The sequence below is a fragment of the Trichosurus vulpecula genome, chromosome 3 (assembly GCF_011100635.1).
Source record: "Trichosurus vulpecula isolate mTriVul1 chromosome 3, mTriVul1.pri, whole genome shotgun sequence".
In the NCBI taxonomy this organism is placed as follows: domain Eukaryota; kingdom Metazoa; phylum Chordata; class Mammalia; order Diprotodontia; family Phalangeridae; genus Trichosurus; species Trichosurus vulpecula.
The window spans coordinates 46,496,380-46,520,058 of NC_050575.1; the positions used below are offsets into that span (position 1 = coordinate 46,496,380).

The following is a 23,679-nucleotide window of genomic DNA, read 5'->3' on the forward strand; positions in this document are numbered from 1 at the left end:
AAAATTGTTTGTGGAGTAAAAAATATAAACATTTCTTTAAATTTCCTTTGCAAATAGTGAATGAAACATTCCCAAATTTTGCAAACTTTACCATTTGTGAGTAGGATACATAGGGTGATAATTTTATGTTTGAAAAAGGAAAAATCTAAAAGTCTAAGACCTTTATACTAGCATGTCTGAAACAATGATTTATGGACTCAGCACTTGAAGAGGATCATCATGAACTTTTCTCTAGTCATCAAACTCTGTTCACAACACTGTAGTATTATAAATTAATCTCAATTTGGTAAATAATAGAGTAAGAAGGGGCCACCTCAAATGTAATAACAATAACAGGGGAGAGAAAACAAATAGATGTAGCACAGACTCTCTGCTTTATGACGAAGACTCCATAGCTATTAATGGTGGCCAAAAGAGGGCTTGGTGGCTTCTTTTTCCCCATTGAGTTGAGTTCCTGAAAATAATGATGATTTCTAAAAGATCTTTAGATATAGATCTCTAAAAGGATAAGGGTCCTGAAATTACAAAATCCTCTTTTGAAAAAAAAAGAAAGTAGAAGTGAGAATGAAAAAATGTATACAGCTAAATGTACAGCAGGCAGCAGCATAGTTGTATATTCCGGACAATGAGAATGATATTTGAAATGTGAGAATCATCTCATGGAGATCTGAGAAATACTTTCTCCATAAATCAGACTATTAGGTCAATGTCACAAAAGATAAAAGTTTCTCTGTACCATCAAACAGGCTATTTCTCTCTGAGGACAAGGTGTTTGTGGGAAGAAACTTGCAATTTTCTTTTTTTTTTTTTGGAGGGAGGAAGGCAGGACAATTGGGCTTAAGTGACTTGCCCAAGGTCACACAGCTAGTAAATGTGTCAAGTGTCTGAGGTTAGATTTGAACTCAGGTCCTCCTGACTCTAGCACTGGTGCTCTACTCACTGTGCCACCTAGCTGCCCTGAGACTTGCAATTTTCTTAATGTGTACTGTGACTATAGAAGAGTGAAATAAGGAACATGAGCTGCTCCTAGCAAGGCAATGGGTGAGTATAAGTGCGACTGTGGGTAAATAATTTAGGTGAAACGTAATGCTAGGTAAAGGGAAACAAAAAGTAGACTCAGGAAGTTGTAGAAGTGCCAAGGATCAGGACAAGAGACCCTGAGAAGAAAGTGATTCATAAAACAGGTTTGATTTGTTGGTTATTGGAAATGGAAGATAATTGAGGAGCTTTGGCAATCAGAAATGGTATTAAGATTGATTAGAAGTTTAGAAAGGCCTACTAAATGTGGTTCAATTGTTGAAGTGATGTGGGGTGATTGACACTGAATCAAAACCATCAGTTCTGGGAATCTCAGAGTCACCAACATTCTCCAGTGCTTTGGAACCTGCTCTAGGAGAACTTTCTCACTGAAGTTCAGGAAAGACACTTGTGTTCTTCCTCTTTTTGAATAGAGCAATATATGCAAATTGGGTCCCTCCCTACTGGGATGAAAAGCAACCCCAAACCTGTACCTGTACCTCCGGGAGACAAGGTCAAGTTCTTTGTGCCCTTCTGTGCAGAGGACTAACCTAGGACCTCAACATGAAATTTAGACTGAACTGGATTTTGCTTCTGAGTATTTTGCAAGGTAGTTTTATGGAGAGAGAGGGGGACAATATGAAATGGTGACTTAATGTGACTATTGACTTTAATGTGATATCTCTGTGTTGCAGATGTCCAGTGTGATGTGCAGCTGGTGGAGTCTGGGGGAGATGTGAGACAGCCTGGGGGTTCTCTGCATCTCTCCTGCAAAGCTTCTGGATTTACCTTCAGTAGCTCCTGGATGAACTGGGTCCTCCAGGCTCCAGGGAAGGGACTGGAATGGGTTGCAAGAATTAACCCTGATGGAAATAATACATACTACACAGACTCCATGAAAGGTCTATTCACCATCTCCTGAGAAAATCGCAACAGCTTGTCATAACTACAGATGAATTCCCTTAATGCTGGGGACACAGCTTTGTATTACTGTGCAAGAGACACAAGGAGGAAAAGTAACGTGAGACCATACAGAAACTTCCCTTGCCAGGAGGGGAGGTGCCAGTGAGTCCAGAAGGGGGCTGAGGTCAAGATGCATGGAGTACAAGATGCCTAGATACAGTAACAGGTGTAGAGAGAATCTGAACCATTTCTATTTATGGCCTCTGTTGTTCTTTCTTCTGTCCTAGGAAAAGAAACTTTTCTAGTATCTAGCAATCATTTTCAATGGCTCACTCTCATTCCCACCCCATACCCATTCAATCAGTAGTTACATCCTGTCAATTCTACTTGCATCACATATATAGCATACTCTCCCTTCTCTCCTCTGGTACTGCAACCACCCTGAGGTAGCCTCTTACCAGCTCAACTTGGACTATTATGCTGGTTGTTCTCCCAGCTCCAGTACTCTCTTCATTCTAGTTCATACTAAGCTTAGCTATCAAAATTATCTTCCTAAAGCACAGGCCTGACCATTTCTCCCAAATTCCAGAGATTCTATGTTACTTCCAGGATAAAATAAAAATCCTATTTGGCTTTTAAATCCTTTCATAGCATGTCTTTCGTATCTTTTTCTACCTTCCTTTCTTCCTGTCTTTCATATCTTTTTCTACCTTCCTTTCTTCCGCATACTTGGCAATTCAGTGACACTGATCTCCTTGCTGTTTCTTTCAAAAGAGATTTCATCTCCCTACTTCATGTGTTTCTAATGGTTGGAATTCTTCTCCTCCTCATTCCTGCCTCCTGGCCCTTTTGGCATTTTTCAAATCTCATCTAAAATCCCGCCCCCTTTTACTTTTTCCATCCTCTCTAATTCCAGTGTCTTTGTGCTGGATATATCCTGTATATACATACATATTATATATATATGTATATATATCTTGTACAAAATTATTATCATGTTGTCTCTCTGAATGAGACTGACCTCTTTAAAAGCAGGGACTGTTTTTTGCCTTTACATCCTCAGTACTTGGCTCCATGCTGCCTGGCACATAGTAAGTGCTTAATAAATGCTTGTTGCCGATTTGACCTTCTGTTCCTTCCCGAATGAGACTCTCCAGTATTGCTGAAATGTGTTCTATCCATGATTTCCATGCTATGCATATAATGAGTAATTTCTCTGACGTTTTAACACATTAAGAACAAAAATAGCCGTAGGAGGTATAATAAATTATGAAACATTGTTGGGAGTTAAATTTAACAAAAAGGTAAACTAAGGTACATTTCTCTCAGCAAGATAACTTTCTATTATTAAGGTTGATAACCTGGAAATAAGATGGGTCAATGGTTGCCTTGGTCTCTAGTCAATGATCCCAAGCAAAGAGACAGCTCCCCTTTTATAGGTTTTTGGCAACTACACAGCAAAGAACAGAATAGGATAGGTAACATCATTTGCTTGAGGGCAACATGATTGGATATATAGCTGAGGTATGGGGAACACCATAATTGGTTGGAAATTGGAAATGAGGGCTAGAAACAACCCTCCTTCTCTCCCTCCCCTGACTGAGAAGTGGTTGAGTCCACTTGCAAGGTCCAAGATAATGGCCCAGACTTATTTGGAGAGCAAATCAGACATCAATGAAGGATTGAAGGTATTGTAAACATATTAGGCCCAACTCCTTTATGGCAGACCATATCTTCCAAGATTAGCAGAATTCCTTGAGGCAAGAGAACTGGATTTCTAAACTTAGCCCCTTACAGGTCAGTGGAATTCTGAATTAAGTTTAGAGAGAGACTAAGTAGTCAGTTATAGGACAAAATCAATTAACTGTAAATAGGATCAATAAGAAATTGATACAGGATCCATTTAAATTTTCTCAGTATTATGTGCACACAGTAATCTCACATGCACTATGTGTGACAAATAAAAAGTTGGAGAGTCATAGTTTCTGAGTAATTAATCATTTTATTAATAATGCTAGCATAATACTAATAAAAGATCATCCTGAGCCTGATGTTGCAATAATTCCTCTCTCTCTGACTGTCTCTTTTAGACCAAAGACCCTCTCATGGAACCCATTCAATGTCCATGGAAAAGTGGATGCTCTTGAGGGTCAGAATCAACTCTGACTGGTTAACAATGAAAGAATGAATATTATAATTAGACATGGACATATTCTAATGAGTTTGTAAGGTACATGACTCTGATCACTTGATTTTGGTTAAAGAGAATTATTTGGATCCATATCACCCATCCGATAAAAGGGAGAATCCACATTTTCCCAGACCTGTCTGAGTAAAACACAATAGGCCACAATCCATTAATTCACCTAACTTTACCTCTTGAATAGATCTGAGTTCTCCCTCTTAGTATCAGCCTTTCACTTCAAAGGCTGCCTGAGTAACCCATAGGGGGGCGATTTCTGAATGAGGAAGTAGAAAAAAGGAAAAAAAAACCCCTTGGTCCTATTTAAATAATTAGTTATTAAATATAGGAGAGAAATAATTATTTCTCTCAAATCCATAGATTAAGCATGACTTTACATAGAGACTAAAGAATGTCCCATTTATAACTTGTAAGGAAATGTAAGGAATGTTTTTATACTTTCCTCTTTTATCTGATGAAAGGAATTTCATTAATCAACCTGAGAGAATTTTAGGCCCTTGAGTCATGAAGGAAACTGACTTTACGTGAGGAACTTCTAGTGATTTTCTGACCAATATAGCCAAAAAACTATTAGGGCAAATGGGCAAACATTGCTAGAATAACCTATTTTAAAAAAAGATTAAAATTCTTTTTTAAAAGTAAGGAAGTTCTATTTGGTCCTCTCAGGCATCCCCTCACCACAGTGCTCTGGGTTCCTACACTCAATAGTGACCAGTCACTGCCTCCCCATAACAGGAAAGTTTAGAGAAGATTTTCAATGTAGTCATCATGGTCAACGTCTTGGACAATGTGGATACAGCTCATCTAACCTTAATGAAAGGACACAGGCCTGTGTCCTTTTAATAAAATCACACTTTTAATATTATTTTAAAATTGTGGTCTCTTACTGGGATGAAGAGTGCTCTGTCCTAAGCTTTAGGTATTTTATCTTGATGCTTTCAAAGCTAGTCCTGGGAATTTTTAAATTTTCAGTTCTTCAAAGGTGGTGTGGTTTAAAGTTCACTGCTCTCCTGGCCTGTGCTCTGAAGTTTCAAGTGAAATATAGGTTCCTGATTTGATATATTATTTTTTAATAGCTCTATTGCTAAGATCTCATGTAAATCCACAAAATATTGGCTAATTTTAACCATATGAACTAGTTATTGGAGAAGTAAACTTTAAGATGGTGTCCTAAACTGTATTAATATCTATTTTACAAAATGCAAAGAACATCTAAGAATCTAAAAGTGATGTGGACCAGAGAAACAAACATGAAGAGTAGCTTTTGGAGTTGCCCTGGAACAGAGACCTATTGTAGAATGTTCAAGAGAAAGATGATGTTTTCAGATATCAGCCATTACCTCTTCCATATCATTAGAAAGCTAGAAGCCTCTCAAGAATACCAGCAGGGGTGGGATTCAGCCAGTTCACAATGGTTGGGCAGAACTAATACCTATTTTTATGTGAGTTTGGCCAACCAATTACTAAAATGGTACTTGTAATCAGGGTTCTCTCAAAGATGAGCACCTCTGGACAGCTGCCCAGTGTGGAAATCACAAATATATGTTCCTCCTCCCATTCCCCAAAAGTGGTGCTGTGTCCTGGTCCAGGAATGCAGTCTGAGATGGCAGCATAGGGGAAAGAGGGAATGCAGTAATGAGGTGCCAGCATGAGATAGGAGGAGGAAGGGAAGGGGAGAGCCTGGCTCAGGGTGGGAAGGCTGGCTATATTCCCAGCAGAAGCTGCACTGCTGGGGGGAGCGGGACAAGGGGGTGATAGCAGCAGCAGCAGAGGCTGCAATGGGCTTAGACCCTCCCTCCTCCCCTGCTCCCTCTCTCTCCATCTTCTCATGAATGAATCCCCTTCCAAGTCACGCTTCCAGGGACCAGCAGTGAAGCTAGAGGGCCTGGACCAAGTTTCGTAAAGTAGAGGTGAGAAAAAGCACAGTTACTTTGAGCTTCCTCCTAGGGCCTTCTGCCTCCTGCCTGCTTGCCACTCCTACTGACCACTCTCACCTTCTGGACTTCACACACCTAGCTCAGCCCTTACTGACCCAGCCTCCTCTGCCAGCAGCCTCCTCTGGCCCTGACTCACCTAGCCTGGCCCTTACTGACCCAGACACCTCTGCCAGCTCCCTCTCCCCTTCTTGTAATCAGCCTCCTCTTTCTCCCTGGGACTGATCCCTGACTAGAGCTGGTCCTGACTGATCCTGATGACTGAGGGACCCTTGTGTCATGGAAATCAAGGATCCCAAGGGCTCAGAGGGAGTGTTCCATGGGAGGCAGGAGGGTGGGGGTGGGGGAAATGTGCTAAAAAGTCAGATTGTCCTTGGTGCCTCACACTTGGCCTTTTAGTGTAACTAAAGCTGTCCAAGAGAAACTCTAACTTTTCCTGGCACTGAGTTCATCTTAGTCCTCCTGGCACTGAGTTCATCTTAGTCCTGATGTCTCCAGGTCTCAGGATGGTGTTGGCTGACTCCTGGGAGAAGTCAGGCTTTGAGTTCATGGGTACATGTAACAACAATGTTCTAGCAGCTGCTGTGGAGGTGAAAGACCAACAAAAAGAACACACAGGAGGGCTGCTAGCACAAGTTCTTTGATCTGCTTTTCTAAGGAAAGCAACTTTAAGAGGTTAACAATCTCACTTTAATTAAACATACATTTATCATCCACTTAGTTCAGGGGAAAAAGTCAGCACCCTGAACTTCAGAGCAAATACAAATAGAAATTACAAGCAGAAATTATATAAACAGAGCAAATGACACAAATCAACAGACAGGCTTCTAGCTGCCTGACTGTAGGTACCAGAGAGAGAAGCACCAATATCTGGGTTTTCAAAGCAGGGGGGCTTCTTAACAGCTACGCAGAGTCTCCACACCAACACTCTTCCAATGAGTGAGCCCCAAACAAAATGCTAACCTCAGAGTGTATATACCCTGTGTAGGGTCAGAGTGCTTCACGCCTCTGAAGGGTTTCATACCTCTTGAGGGCTTTACACCTCTTGAGGGTTTCACACTTCTCCTGACCTAACTAGCAAAAGGGTGTGGGCCTTCCTACAAACAAAGGCAAGACTCAATCAAAGGTACTTTATTGCCTTAGTGCTGAGAAGCACTTCAAAAAAAAAAAACAAAAAGTCCCACTTTGCTTGCCATTACAGTACAACAACCTCATGTATACAACCCAGCACAGTGCCGTTTTTCTGGGCTGGTCCAATGCTTTATCACAAATACACACACACACACACACACACACACACACACACACACATATATATAACATATATAAAATAATACAATCCTATATATGGTTGTAAACAATTTGCCTTACTGATTAACAAGGTTTGTTTGGGATTTCCCCCCATTTACCTTTTTACATCTCTCTTGAGTTTTGTATTTGAAGATCATATTTTCCATTGAGTTCTGGTCTTTTCAACAGGAAAATCTGGAATTCCCTTATTTCTTTGAATATCCATCTCCTTGCCTGAAAAATTATGCTCAATTTTACTCTTGGTCATTGTCCAAGCTTCTTTGCCCTTCGGAATATCACATTCCAATTTCTCCTGTCAGTTAATGTAGAAGCTGAAAGATCCTGCATGATCCTGACTGTAGTTCCATGAAAGTTGAATTATTTCTTTTGGCTGCTTTCAGTATTTTGTCCTTGACTTTGTAATTCTAAAATCTGGCTATAATATTTCTTGGAGTTTTCAAATTGGGATCTCTTTCAGGGGGTGATTGGTGGATTCTTTAAATGACTATTTTGCCCTCTGGTTCAAGGACCTCTGGGCCGTTAATTATTTTGGATGACTTCTTTGAAGATACTGTCCAGGCACATCTGGGTTCTTGGTGTTGACTGTTGCTGATTCCACCCTTCTGGGACTCTGGAATTCCCACTGTTTGGCTACTGAAGCCCCACTTCTGTCTCCTCTAGTCCAGCATTTTTCCTGAGGAATTCTCTGGGTCAGTGAGGGAGGGAGGGATGAGAGCCATTTACCTGGACATTATTTCTCTTGGAAGTTCAAGGAGGTAAGTGTCAAACCTTCGGGCTGCAAGCCTCAGGAAAAGATGTCTCTTGGCCACAGGTTCTGGACTGCTGCTGCTTCCTCTTACTTCGACAGACTCTCATCCTTTGCTGGGAGGCCTGTGAATCTCCACCAGTTTCCTCATCATTTCTTTTAGCACAATAGTATACCATCATATGTTTAGCCAATCCCCCATTGATGGGCATCCCCTCAATTTCCTATTTTTTGCTCTAAATATTTTTGTACATAGGTGTTTTTTTGTGTTTTTTAATCTCTTGTGGGATACAGACTTGATAGGTGTAGTGATAGGCCAAAGGGTAAGAATGATTTTATACTCCTTTGGGCATAGTTCCAAATTACTCTACAGAATGATTGTATCAGTTCACAACCCTACCAACAGCGCATTAATGTCTCAGTTTTCCCACATCTGCTCCACCATTTATCACTTTCCTTTTCTGTCCTAATGGACAACTTAATAGGTATGAGATAGTACCTCAGAATTGTTTTAATTTGCATTTTTTCAATCAATAGTGAGTCAAAGCATTTTTTTCTTATGGGTATAGATAACTCTTATTACTTTGGTAAATGGCTTTTATTTTTTATAAATGTGACTCAGTTCTCTATATGTTTGAGAAATGAGGCCTTTGTCAGAGAAACTTGCTTCAAACATTTCTTACAGTGATTATTGCTAACTGTATTTCCCTTCATCATAATCCTCCCATTTATTCTCTTCTCTCTCCTTTCACCCTGTCACTCCACAAAAGTGTTTTGCTTCTGATCACCTTCTCTCCCAATCTGCCATCCCTTCTCTTACCCCCTTCCCTGTCTACATTCCTGTGGGGTAAAATAGATTTCTATACCCAGTTAAGAATGTATGTTATTCCCTCTTTGTGCCAATTCTGATGAGAGCAAGGTTCACTCATGTCTCTTCACCTCCCCTATCTTCTCCTCCATTGTAATAGCTCTTTGCAGCCACTTTCATATGAGATAGTTTACCCCATTGTACCTTTCCCTTTCTCTTTCTCCCAGTACGTTCCTCTCTTACCCTTAATTTTATTTTATTTTTAGATAATATCCCTTCATATCCAACTCACACCTGTGCCCTCTGTCTATATATATTTGAAAACACCCTAATAATGAGAAAGGTATTATAAGTTATGAAGTATCATTTTCCCATGGAGTAATATAAACAGTTTAACCTTACTAAATCTCTTATGGTTTTTCTTTCTTGTTTACCTTTTTATGCTTCTTTTGAGTCTTGTATTTGGCAGTCAAATTTTCTATTCCCCTCTCGTCTTGTCATCAGGAGTGCTTGAAAGTCCTTTATTTTGTTGAATATCTATATTCCTCTTGAAGGCATTATACTCAGTTTTTTTTGGTAAGTGATTCTAGGGCGTGAACTGTAAGGTGCAGAATTCTCCCACCCAGGGTATACTGCATCTCCTGCCCCTCCCCCAAAAAAGTTATGTAAGTTCAATACCAAAGGAAAAGGCCAAGGAGCTTTAGGTTGATTATAGGTAGTAGTTTAATAATTTTAGTTACTTACATTGGGGCAGTATGATAATTCCATGCGAAGAGTTTTGGTCTGTGATAGAAGCAGACTAATCAGTGAATCCCTGAAAAAGAACCCCTCCCCCAATACTCATAGCAATTATAAAACTAAAGAGAAGAGGAGCTAGATTGGTGGATATTTATGATTTTCTCCTTAGTAATGAGCTTATTTCCAAGGTTGGGATTTTACCCCATGTTATGGAATGAAAGCCTAAACACAAGATTTTATACTGGTCAAAATGGTCATGAACAGGTCACCATATTCTTGTTATGGCCTTTACTTGACACATTATCTGAATTATGACTTAGATACTGCATTTGTCATTCAGTATATAAGCTATTACTTTCAACAAGTCACCTTGTTTGTGTTTCCACCTTTCACAAAGTTTAAGTTAATGAATTCTCATTTCATTCAAGTATAATGACTTTTTCCCATTCGTGACCTACAAAATCCTACCACCTTTGCCCTGTGGTTTCTCATATTTCATGCCCTCTGATCCTTTAATGTAGAAGGTGCTAAGCAACTCAGTGGCCCAAAACCACTTGACACAATTAGTTCAAAGCAAAGACAATGAATAGAGCATGAACCTTTTGACTATAAATATGAGGCACACTTTCCCACCGAAACACACAGAATCAATGCGAAGAGTGGGCACATGTATAGAGTAACCTTATTGAAAGATACATATAAGGAATACGCATGGCCAAGCCAAGTTAAGTTTCTGCCACTTCAAGACCTTGATTTCCTTCCTCTTATTGTGAAATTTCAATGTTGCTCTTACAATTTTTTTTATTCTTAATTTATGGAATAAAACAACCATTTCCAAAATATAGTATAATAAAAAATCTAATTGCACATAAAATTGTGAATCTATTATGAATAGCTTGCTATTCCTTTTAAATAAGTTTACAGTTTTAAAAAGTTGTATAAATATCTTTTTTTTCTGTTTCTTCCCATCCTAGAGATGGCTATTAGTCACAAATGTGTGAGTCACAAATGTGAAATCATTCTATAAGTGATGATATTTATCTGTTCTTTCTGTTTATGCAGACAGTGTGTTCCTTCATATAACTTTTGCAGTTAATTTGGGTATTTATAATAGTTAAAATGTTGTATTTTTATGGGAACAGTGTCTTTGCCAGGCAGTTCTTACAATTGTATTCCCTGGGGCTGCTTTTCTCCTAAGCTGAAACCTGAAAGCAGAGACAACTCTCCCTCTATTTAAAACAGAACTGGCCATATTTTTTTTATATCAATCCAAGGGACATGGATAATCTAGATCTTGCCTGCGTGGCATAAGTTGCCTTCATCATATGAGCAAGGACCCCAAGTACTCTCAGGTTGATTGAAAGTACTCTTGTTAACTAAGGGAGTTAAAAATACAAACATTTCTTTAAATTTGCATTATAAACAGTGAATGGGACACTGTCAAGTTTTGCCACCTTTACTGTCTATGAATAGGACACATAGACATTTAATGTCTGAAATGGGAAAAGTCTAAAAACCTAAGACTCTTTTACTAGTATATCTGAAACAATGATTTGTGGACTCCCCACTTCAATAGTACCAATCTAAGCTTTTCTCTTGTATCATCATTGAACTCTGTTCACGAGTCTGTTTGATTATGTTACACTTAACTTGGTAAATAATAGAGTAAGAAGCAACCACCTAAAATGAAATAACAATATCAGAGGAGAGAAAACAAAGAGACATGACTCGGACTCCCAGCTTTATGATGAAAACTCCATAGCTATAATGGTGATTAAGAGTGTGATTGGTGGCATTTTATCTGTATTTTTTCCCCCACTGAGTTGAGTTCAAAAAAAAAATGATGATCTCAGAAAGAACTCCAGATGTAGATCTCTCAAAGGATAAGGACGCTGAAATTATAAATATCTCTTCTAAAAAAAAGAACTGTGGAAATGAAAATGGCAACTTGTTCCTGAGTATACAATTAAATACTCAGCAGGTGGCAGCAGAGCTATATATTCTGGGTGATGAGAATAGCACTTGAAATATGAGGATCATTTCATAGAACTCTCAGTCACACTTTTACAATAAATCAGACTAATAGGTCAGTGTCATGGAGAATAATAGTTTCTCATTCCCGTCAAACAGGAGATGTCTTTCTGAGAGGCAAGGTATTTGTTGCAGGAGATTTGTAATTTTCTTATTGTGAACTGTGAATTTCATAACTCAATTTCTCCACCTAAAAGAGTGAAACAAGGATCGTGGGCTGTTCTTAGAAAGGCAGTGGGTGAACATTAGTGGGACTGTGGGTGCATAATTTAGGTGAAATGTAATCCTAGGTAAAAGGAGACAAAAAATTGACTCAGGAAGCAGTAGATTGCCAAGGATCAGGACAAGAGACACTCAGAAGAAAGAGATTCATAAAACAGATTCAATCTGTTATTTATTGGAAATGGAAGATTATATAGGAGCTTTGACAATCAGAAATCAGATTAAAATTGATTAGAAGTTTATTAGAAACACAGCACTACATGTGGTCCACTTGTTGAAGTGATGTGGGATGATCGACACTGAGTCAAAACCATCAGTTCTGGGAGTCTCAGAGTCATCAACATTCTTCAGTGCTTTGGAACCAGCTCTAGGAGAGTTTTCTCCCTGACATTCAAGACAGAGACTTTTCACTGGGAGGAAGAAGTTGTTCTTCATCTTTTTGAATAGCACAGGATATGCAAATTGGGTCCCTCCCTTTTGGGATCAAAAGCAGTCCCAAACCTGTACCTGTATCTCTGGGAGACAAGCTCAAGCTCTTTGTGACCTAGAGGACTAACCTTGGACATCACCATGAAATTTAGACTTAACTTGATTTTCCTTCTGAGTATTTTCCAAGGTAGTTTTATGGAGAGAGAGGGACAATATGAAATAGTGACTTAATATGACTATTGACTTTAATGCAATGTCTTTGTGTTGCAGGTGTCCAGTGTGATATACAGCTGGTGGAGTCTGGGGGAGATGTGATACAGCCTGGGGGGTCTCTTCGTCTCTCTTGCAAAGGTTCTGGATTTACTTTCAGCAGCTACTACATGGGTTGGGTCCGCCAGGCTCCAGGGAAGGGACTGGAATGGGTTGCAAGCATTAGTAGTGGTGGTGGTGGTAGTACATACTACGCGGACTCTGTGAAAGGTCGTTTCACCATCTCCAGAGATAATGGCAACAGCATGCTATATCTACAGATGAATTCCCTCAATACTGAGGATTCAGCTTTGTATTACTGTGCAAGAGACACAGTGATGAAAAGTAATGTGAGGCCAGACAGAAACTTCCCTTGCCAGGAGGGGAGGTACCAGTGAGCCCAGAAGGGGGTTGAGCTCATGATGCACGGAGTACAAGATACCCAGATCCTGTAGCAGGTGTAGAGTGAATCTGAACCATTTCTATTTATATCATTTTTTTCTGCTGTCCCAGGAGAAGCAACTTTTCCTGTCGCTAGCTATCATTTCCAATGGCTCACTCTCACCCCCACCCCCACACACGATTCAATCAGTAGTTATGTCCTTTCAATTCGATTGTCATCACATATCTAGTATACTCTCCCTTTTCTCTTCAGATATTGCAACCACCCTGAGGTAGTCTCTTACATGCTCAGCCTGGACTATTATACTACCTTGCTGGTTGTTCTCCAAGCCCTAGTACTCCCTTCACTCCAGTCCATACTTAACTCAGCTATCAAAATTGTCTTCCTAAAGCACAGGTCTGACTATTTTCCCTAAATTCCAGAGACTCTTTATTACCTCCATGATAAAATAGGCAATCATATTTGGCTTTTAAATCCTTCCATAGCATGGCTCCTTCCTATCTTGTTCTACCTTATTCCCTTCCACATACTCACCAATCCAGCAACACTGACCTCCTTGCTGTTCCTTTCACAAGAGATTCCATCTCTCTACTTTATGTGTTTTTACTGGATGGAATTCTTCTTCCCCTCATCCCTGCCTCCTGGCCCCCTTGACTTACTTCAGATCTCACCTAAATCTCCCCCTCTTCTACTTTCCCAATCTTTTCTAATTCTAGTAACTTTGAACTGCATATATTTATAATTTATATGTATGTATATATATAGTTATTATTTTCATGCTGTCTCTCTGAATGAGACTGATCTCCTTAAAAAGTTATTACTTTTTCCTTTCTTTATATCCCTAGTACTTAGCATAGCACTCTGCCAAGCACAAAATAAGTACTTAATCAATAGATACTTGTTGCTTTTTTGACCTCCTGTTCCTTTCTGAATGAGCACCTCCCATATTGCTGAAGTGTGTTCTATTAATGATTTCCATGTTATATATGTAATGAGTAAATCCTCTGACATTTTAACACATTGTGAACAAAAATATCCATATGAAGTACAACAAGTCATTGAATATTGTTACAAGGTAAATTTACCAAAAAAGTAAATTAAGGCACATTTTTTGAAGCAATATGACATTCTATCATCATGGCTGGTAACCTTAGAATAAGATTGGTCAATGACTGTCTCATTCTCCAGCCAAAGACCCCATGCAAAAGGCAGCTCCCCTTTTATAGATTTTGGTGACGACAGAGCAGGATTGATGATATCAAGGGCTTGAAGTCAGCAGGGCTGATTACATAGCTGAGGTATAGGGGAACAACATGGTTGTTTGAATGTTGAGAATGAGGCCTAAGAACAGTCCTGTCTGTGACTAAAAAGTGGTTATTAGTTGAATCAGCTAGAAAGTTTGAAGATAATGGCCTAGACTTCTTTGCACAGCGAACCAGATATTCTGGAAGGACGGTTTGGTGATGTAAAGATTTTCAGCCCAGTTCCCTTATGACAAACCATGTTTACTCAAGGTTAGCAGAATTCCTTGCGAAAAGAATAGAGCAGTTGTTATGAAGAGAACTGGATTTCAAAACTTAACCCATTACAAGGTTGCTTATTTCTGAACTAAATTCTGAGCCTTGAAACTATAACTGAGCAGTCAGGTATAGGACATAATCAATTAATTGTATATAGGAACAATAAGAAAATGACACAGGACACATTTTAATATTCTCAGTATTATATGCACATAGCAATATCACATGCATTATGCATAGATTAAACACATAGGGAGTAAACATCACAGGGACTAAAGAGTGTCTTGTTCATAGCTGGTAAGCAAGTGTAAAGAAATATCTGTAGCTTTAGCTGATGTAAGGAATTTCATTATTCAACGTGAGAGGATTTTTGTGCCATGAAGTATGAAGTATGAAAGGAATTGACAGTACATGAGGAACTTGTAGTTACTGACTGACCAATACAGTCCCCAAAGTATTAAGGTATATGGGTAAAAATCGCTAGAATGACTTGTTTAAAAGGATTTAAATTCCTTTTTAAAATTACAGAAGGTGTAGTTGCTCTTCTCAGGTGTCCTCTCACCCTGGCTTCTGGGCTTCCTGTGCTCAACAGCACTTCCTCCCCAGTAATGTTGCCTCCACTAGCACCACAAGAGAAATGTTTAGAAAAGATTTTTGATGTGGTCATCATGGTCGACCCCTTGAAAAGTGAAGATTCAGCTTCTCTAACCTTAATGAAGAGACCAGTGTTGGATGTCATGTTTACCAAACTCCAATTTTCGTCACCAATTCAGTATGCAATATGTGTGTTCCCAGATATAGATATTCTGTTACTGACAAATATTGATGAGATTTAATTTTTTTAGTTTTATTTTGCACTTAATAGGATTTTATTTTTTCCAAGTCCATGTGAAAATAGTTTTCAACATTCATTTTTATGAGATTTTGAGTTCCAAATTTTTCTCCCTCCCTCCCTTCCTTTACACCTCTCTAAGACATCAAGGAATCTGATATATTTTGTACATGTATAATCATGTTAAATATATTTCCACATTAGTCACATTGTGAAAGAAGAATAAGAACAAAAGGGAAAAACCAGGAGAAAGAAAAATGAAACAAAAAAATTGCAAGTAATCTTTGACTTACATATAGTTATTTCTCTGGAGATAGATACCATATTTCATTATAAATCCTTTGGGAGTATCTTCTATCATCATATTACTGAGAATAGTTGATCATTGCACAATGTTGGTGTTACTTTGTAAAATGCTCTTCTGTTTCTACTCACTTCACTTTGCATCAGCAGAAGTAAGTCTTTCAAGTTTTTCTCAAATCTTTATAGCACGATAATATTCCATCACAATCATATAATAGCTTGTTCAGCCATTTCCCCAATTGATAGGTATCTCCTCAATTTCTAGTGCTTGGCCAACACAAAAGTATGCCCTTTCATCCAGCAATACCACTTCTAGATCCATATCCAAAAGAGGATAAAAATGGGAAAAGTCTTATTTGTAGAATTTAACTATATTCTACATAATGTATGGACTTTTAATTTTTTTCAAAAGATTATGAAGCAGTGAAAGAAAAATCAAAACACAAATCCTGTGGCAGGGAAGGAAAAATACAAAATTAACACAGTTCAGACTATATGCATTATACAAGACTTCACAAACCTAATGGATGATAAGAAAATATTTAGTTTTTTCGAAAGGTTATATTGGAACTCATAACCCCCCATCCTTGCTTTCTCATCTTCACCCCCTGCCCCTCATAGAGTAAGAGCACTGACCTACCTTATTTCCTACTCAGTAGAAAAGAAAGAGAAAGTAGATAAATGCAGGGAAAAGGTGCTCTAATTTTTGAAGACAAAATGATGGCAATTGAGCTCTGAGTAAGGAGAGTGGTGCCTCAGCTTGGAAGTTCATTCCAAAATACTCTACCTCTGACAACAGAGAAGACAAAATCATGCCCCTCAAGGATAATTGTGTCAATGTCCCCACCATATACAAGAAACCTATATTAGAAATAGCATATATGATGCCCAGGGATACAATGGGAGCTTTCTTCCCATCTCCTGTCCTTTTCATGCCTCATTTTCTCTAGCTGAAAGAGGGATATGAGAGAACATGATTGACCCTCGAGGTAAATAACAGGTGTATTCCGGTTCTAAAAATAAGCAAGGGCTTTGAAGCAACATAGGAGCCAAGGGACAGGGATAGAGATACTGAGAAATAAGTAACCCACAAGGAGACTCAATTCAAATCAAGGATGAGAGAGAGTTATGGTTCTTCCTTGATCAAAAATAGGAGGGGACGGACTCAGAAAATATCAGGAACAGAGAAAAACCATCCTCTTAGTACTCGGAACAATTAGAGTGATGGGAAAGGACAAATACTGTCTTCCTCATCATCAATGTTGCATATTCTTAGTGTCATAAATTGTTTCCCAGGGTTTTAGAACCAGTTCTGGAGGATCCTTCTCTCTGAAGCTCAGACAGAGGACTAATCCCAAGGAGGTAGCAGCTATTCTTCCTTCTGTTGAAGGGAAGGGGCATCTCCAGTCATGATAATGTAAAGTTGCCACTGGACCCAGATGGCCCTGGGGGAGAAAGTGAGTCTGGTGACTCTGCACAGCCTTCCATCACTTTAATCCAATTCACTTGCAAGCCATGGCATGATATTCCTGATGCCATGGTCCTCTTTGAGAATGAAGGACAAACAACAACAACGAAGGAAGGAAGACATGCAAACTTCCTTTTCCCTTGCTATGAAAACTAGTGCAAAATCTCTAGCTTTAGGAGAGGAATTTCAGTCTTGTGTGGCTTCTGCTTTGCCCTGGGGATTGACCCTCTAGAGCCACAACTGAGAGGCTCTGTGATAGGAGTTGAATTGGATGTCTTAAAAAATTTATTCATATTCAATTCACAGAACAAAATAAGCATTTATGTAACACAGTATAATAAAAAAAGATACACAAAATTACTAATCTACCATGTATAACTTTCCATTCCTTCCAAATGTAGAACACATTATCATGTACATCATGTTAAATTATCATGTAAATGTTATCATGTTAAAAAAAATCCCCAGGGATCGTCTTGCAGTCATCCTTGTTTTCCGTGAATAATTAAAAGAGCATTTATCTGTTCCAAAGATTATTTCTGTTCCTTTTCAGTTTGTGTTATACACTAATGCTCACATGCTTTCTATAAGCCATGAGATAATAGCAGGTATTCCATCATATCATCTGCAAAGAGTGATGGCTTTGCTTCTTCATTGCCTATTCTAGTTCCTTCAGTTTTTCTCTTCCCTTTTTGCTAAAGTTAACATTCTTACTATAATATTGAATAACAGTGGTGATAATGGGCATCCCGCTTCATCCTTGATCTTACTGGGAGTGCTTCTGACTTATCCCCATCACATATAATGCTTGCTGCTGGTTTCAGATGGATGCTCTGAATAAACATTTTTATTGACCTGATAAAACACAAGCAGGGCAAGTCCAAGTCTATGAAAGATGTGGGATCTACAGGTAGCAACTTTCTCCAGGACCCTAAGAGAATTCAAAAGAATCTTTCTTACCTCATACCTAACACCAGGAATAAGAGTGGGGGAAGTAAGTGGCTACCTTTTTGTCTTTAAAAAAATAAACTTAAAGTGCTATGTTTCATCTCTACAATTTCTTCCAGTACCTCTTTCCTTCCAACTCTTATAGAACCATCATACATGAAAAACAATATTTTATGGGAAAAATAGAAAAACATCAATAAGAACAAACATTATAGGAAATAAGTCTGAAAATATATGTATTGTACCACACTCATAAACCCTAGTGTTTTGGAAAGCTTTTGGGTTGGGAAGTTTTTTCGGCGACTATGTTTGTTTTTTGTACTTTTCTAACATTCATTTTGATGGTTTTATGTTAATTCTTTCACTTACATTGTTATAGATATGTGTATTGTTTTCTTGATTCTGCTTCTATCACTTTACATTTTATCATGTAAATGTTTCCATACAACTCTACATCACCACATGTACTATTTCTTACATTGTTCTCTAACATTTCTGTGCCACAATTTCTGTAGCCTTTCTACTTCCCCGCATGAAAGGTATTTATTGTTTCCAATTCCTTTGTACCATGCTTATATAAATATTTTGACATTTATGGAATTTTCCTCTTTTCAATAACCTTCTTGAGATAAAACTTAATAGAAGAATGTCTTTTCATGTTTTGTTAAGTCATTTTTCAGTTATGTCTGACACTCTGTGGCCCTTATATAGGGTTTTCTTGGCAGAATTCCTGGAATGGCTTGCCTTTTGTTTCTGAGCTCATTCTGCAAATGAAGAATTGAGGCAAATAGAGCTATGTGACCTGCCCAAGTTCACACAGCTGAGGCCAGATTTGAACCTATGAACGTGAGTCTTTCTGGTTCAAATCCAGTGCTCTATAAACTTTGCCACCTAGACACCATAATAGACATACACAAAAATATACAAATAATAAAATATATACTTATATGAATTATATCTAATATGTACAAATAATAAAATAAAATAGTCATGTTATTTTGTAGTACCATTATTTTTGGTTATGTATTCAGAGCTCCACTAATAATGTACATGTGCTTATCTTTCCATAACCTCTAAAACATGGACTACTTTCATCTTCTGACACCTTCACTATACCACAGAGGTTTTTTCTTAATGGGCATTTCCCTCATTTTTAGTAAGTTATTACATTCTTTCATATGGATATCAATAGTTTGTAAGTTTTCTTTTGAGAACTCTTTGTTCGTATTCTTTGACTACTGTTTCAACAATACGGTAGCAGCTGCTGTGGGGGTGAAAGACCAACACAAGCCCAACAACAAGAATGCTACCAGCACGTTGCAAAAGCACAGGTTCTTTTGATCTGTTTTAGTAAGGAAAGCAACGTTAAGGGGTTGACAAGCTTACTTTAATTCAGCATTCAAATATCATTCACTTAGTTCAGGGGAAAAGACCAGCACTCTGAACTTCAGAGCAAAATACAAACAAAGTACAAACATCGACAGACAGACCTTGTCTGATTCAAATCCTAATACACAGTTTCCAGAGTTCAACAAAGTCTCAGCATCCGGGTTACAAGCTGGAGGGATCTTAGCTATGGCTTCCCGGAGTCTCCACACTACCAAGAGGAAGAGCCCTTGTGCAAATGGCTCTGTCTTGTCTTCTTATACCATTTCAGATGTCATCAAACATCATCTGAATAACCAGAACTTAGGCTGTTATGATTGGCTCTTGAGTTAGCACCTCCCCTTAGGACCCTGGGAGGTTCACACCCATGTAGGTTTAGCACCTAATAGGGGTTAGAGCCTGGGGCTTAGCACCTAGAAAAGACTCAATGAAATACACTGAATTAATCAAAGGAAACAAAATCCAAACTCTTCAAGGGCACTTGGTTGAACTAAGTGCTAAGAGCCCATTTTGCTTACCAACACAACTACTTAACCATTTATGTATTGAGAAATGGTTTTTGCTATACACATACAAACACATACGGAAATAATATATATGTATATATATAATACATATGCACATATGTTTACACATATGCAAACCTGAAAAAATGTCATTCATGTATGTATATAAATATATGTATATATACATATATATATATGTATGGTGCCATTTGAAAGCATTCATGTATCATCTTCAGAAAAGAAAAGAAAAAGCAAACACACAAACAAACAACAACAAGAAAACATATGCTCTACAGCTTCAGGCTCCAGGGAAGTTTGTTTCATTGCTTAGACTTTTCTTCTTACTTATTTCTTGCTTTTTGATGTTCAATCTTAAAAAAATTATTTAGTATTTTATTTTTCCCCAGTTACAAGCAAAAACAATTTTTGACATTCATTTTTAAAACTTTGATTTCCCAACTCTCTTCCATCCTCCCTCCACATGTCCCCTTATGAGGAAGGCAAGCAATTTGAAAGAGGCTATACATGTGTAGTCATGCAAAGCATTTCCATAACAGTCATGCTGTGAAAGAAAATAGAGACCAGAAATAACCTCAAGAAAAATAATGAAAGTAAAAAAAACATATAAGCTTCAATATGTATTCAGACACCTTCAGTTCTTTCTCTGGGAATGGATATTTTTTTTTAACCAGTTTAAATTTAAATTTATTTAACATATTTAGTTTTCAGCATTGATTTTCACAAGAGTATGAATTACAAATTTTCTCCCCATTTCTACCCTCCCCCCCACTCCAAGATGGCATATATTCTGGTTGCCCTGTTCCCCAGTCAGCCCTCCCCTCTATCACCCCCCCCCATCCCATTTTCCCTTCCTTTCTTGTAGGGCAAGATAAATTTCTATGCCCCATTGCCTGCATATCTTATTTTCTAGTAGCATGCAAAAACTTTTTTTTTGTTTTTGAACATCTGTTTTTAAAACATTGAGTTCCAGATTCTCTCCCCTCTTCCCTTCTCACCCACCCTCCCTAAGAAGTCAAGCAATTCAACATAGGCCACATGTGTATCATTAGGTATAACCCTTCCACAATACTCATATTGTGAAAGACTAACTATATTTTGCTCCTTCCCAACCCATCCCACTTTATTGAATTTTTCCCTTGACCCTGTCCCCTTTCCAAAGTGTTTGTTTTTGATTACCTCCACCCCCATCTGCCCTCCCCTCCATCATCCCCCCCTTTTATATTTTTATCTTCCTCCCTATTCTTTCCTGTGGGGTAAGATACCCAATTGAGTATGTATGGTATTCCCTCCTCAGGCCAAATCTGATGAGAGCAAGGTTCACTCATTCCCCCCTCACCTGCCCTCTCTCCTCCTCCCACAGAACTGCTTCCTTTTGCCACCTCTATGTGAGATAATCCATCCCATTCTATCTCTCCCTATCTCCCTCTCTCAGTATGTTGCTCTCTCATCCCTTCATTTGATTTTATTTCTTTTAGATATCTTCCCTTCATCTTCAACTCACCCTGTGTCTGCTCTCTCTCTCTTTCATACACACACACACACACACACACACACACACACACAGATATATACATACATACACATTCACTTATATATACATATATATATGTATATATATATATATTATATATATATACGCATATTCCCTTCAGCTACCCTAATACTGAGGTATAATGAATCATAAATGTCATCTTTACATGTAGGAATGTAAACAAAACAGTTCAACTTTAGTAAGTCCCTTGCAATTTATGTTTCTTGATTACCTTTTCATGCTTATCTTGAATCTTGTGTTGGAAAGTCACATTTTCTATTCAATTCTGGTCTTTTCACTGAGAAAGATTGAAAGTCCTCTATTTTATTGAAAATCCATATTTTGCCTTGGAGCATGATACTCAGTTTTGCTGGGTAGGTGATTCTAGGTTTTAATCCTAGCTCCATTGACCTCCGGAATATCGCATTCTAAGCCCTTCGATCTCTTCATGTAGAAGCTGCCAGATCTTGGGTTATTCTGAGTGTTTCCACAATACTCAAATTGTTTCTTTTTGGCTGCTTGCCGTATTTTCTCCTTGATCTGGGAGCTCTGGAATTTGGCGACAATATTCCTAGGAGATTTCTTTTTGGGATCTATTTGAGTAGGCGATCAGGGCAGTTCTCCTTGATAATTTCTTGAAAGATGATATCTAGGCTCTTTTTTTGATCATGGCTTTCAGGTAGTCCAATAATTTTTAAATTATGTCTCCTGGATCTATTTTCCAGGTCAGTGGTTTTTCCAACGAGATATTTCACATTGTCTTCCATTTTTTCATTCCTTTGGTTCTGTTTTAGAATATCTTGATTTCTCATAAAGTCACTAGCTTCCACTTGCTCCAATCTCATTTTTAAGGTAGTATTTTCTTCAGTGGTCCGTTGGACCTTGTTTTCCATTTGGCTAATTCTGCCTTTCAAGGCATTCTTCTCCTCATTGGCTTTTTGGAGCTCTTGCCATTTGAGTTTGTCTGTTTTTTTAAGGTGTTGTTTTCTTCAGTGTATTTTTCAGTATTTTTTTGTGTCTCCTTTAGCAAGTCATTGACTTGTTTTTCATGGTTTTCTCGCATCCTTCTCATTTCTCTTCCCAATTTTTCCTCTACTTCTCTAACTTGCTTTTCCAAATCCTTTTTGAGCTCTTCCATGGCCTGGGACCAGTTCATGTTTTTCTTGGAGGCTTTTGTTGTAGGCTCTATGACTTTGTTGTCTTCTTTAGGCTGTATGTTTTGGTCTTCTTTGTCACCAAAGAAAGAATCCAAAGTCTGTGACTGACTCTGGGTGTGTTTTCGCTGCCTGGACATATTCCCAACCAACTAACTTGACCCTTGAATTTTTCAGTGGGGTATGTCTGCTTGTAGACTAACGACTTCTATGTTCCATGTTTGGGGCGGATGTGCCAGCTCCGTCACACCAGTACTCCTATTTCCCCAAGAACCCCCAGCCCGGGCTGGGCTTAGATCTTCAGCAGGCTCTGCACTCCTGCTCTGATCCTCCACTTAATTCCTCCCACCAGGTGGGCCTGGGGCCAGAAGCAGCAGCAGCTGTAGCTTCCCCACCTCCGCTGCCCCCTGGGGCTGGAAGCCAAACCGCGAACTCCTTCCACTCCCGCAGCTTTTCCCACTAACCTTCTCTGGAGTCTTTGGTGTTTGTGGGTTGAGGAGTCTGGTAACTGCCGCAGCTCACTGATTCCGGGCGCTACGGCCTCCTTCGTCCGGCTTCTGATCTGGATGTTCCACGCCGCTCAGGCTGGGTTCTGCTCCACTCCGTTCCCAGCTCCCAGCTCCCAGCTCCGTGTGGGATAGACCTCACCCAGAGACCATCCAGGCAGTCCTGGGCTGGAGCCCTGCTTCCCTCTGCTGTTTTGTGGGTTCTGCAGTTCTAGAATTGGTTCAGAGCCATTTTTTATAGGTTTTTGGAGGGACTCGGTATGGAGCTCACGCTAGACCCTGCTTTCCAGCCGCCATCTTGGCTCCGCTCCTGAAGACAATATATCGGGAATGGATATTATTTCCATCATAAGTTTTTCAGGGTTGTATTGGATCCTTCGTCCTTCGATCCCTTAATGTAGAATATGCTAGATCTTGTTTTATTCTAATTGTGTTTCCACAATATTCAAATTATTTCTTTCTGGCTGCTTGCTGTATTTTCTCCTTGACATGGAAATTCTGGAATTTCATG

General features: G+C 38.8%; 2 gene segments (V, D, J or C); both read left to right on the top strand.

The window, feature by feature from the left end:
• Positions 1-1,581: 1,581 nt before the first annotated feature.
• On the top strand, positions 1,582-1,939 carry LOC118841897. The segment is given in 2 exon segments: positions 1,582-1,627; positions 1,713-1,939. Coding segments are annotated over 2 exon segments (273 nt in total).
• Positions 1,940-12,428: 10,489 nt separating this feature from the next.
• LOC118842016 lies at positions 12,429-15,349 on the top strand. The segment is given in 3 exon segments: positions 12,429-12,528; positions 12,612-12,935; positions 15,042-15,349. Coding segments are annotated over 3 exon segments (678 nt in total).
• The last annotated feature ends 8,330 nt before the right edge of the window (positions 15,350-23,679 follow it).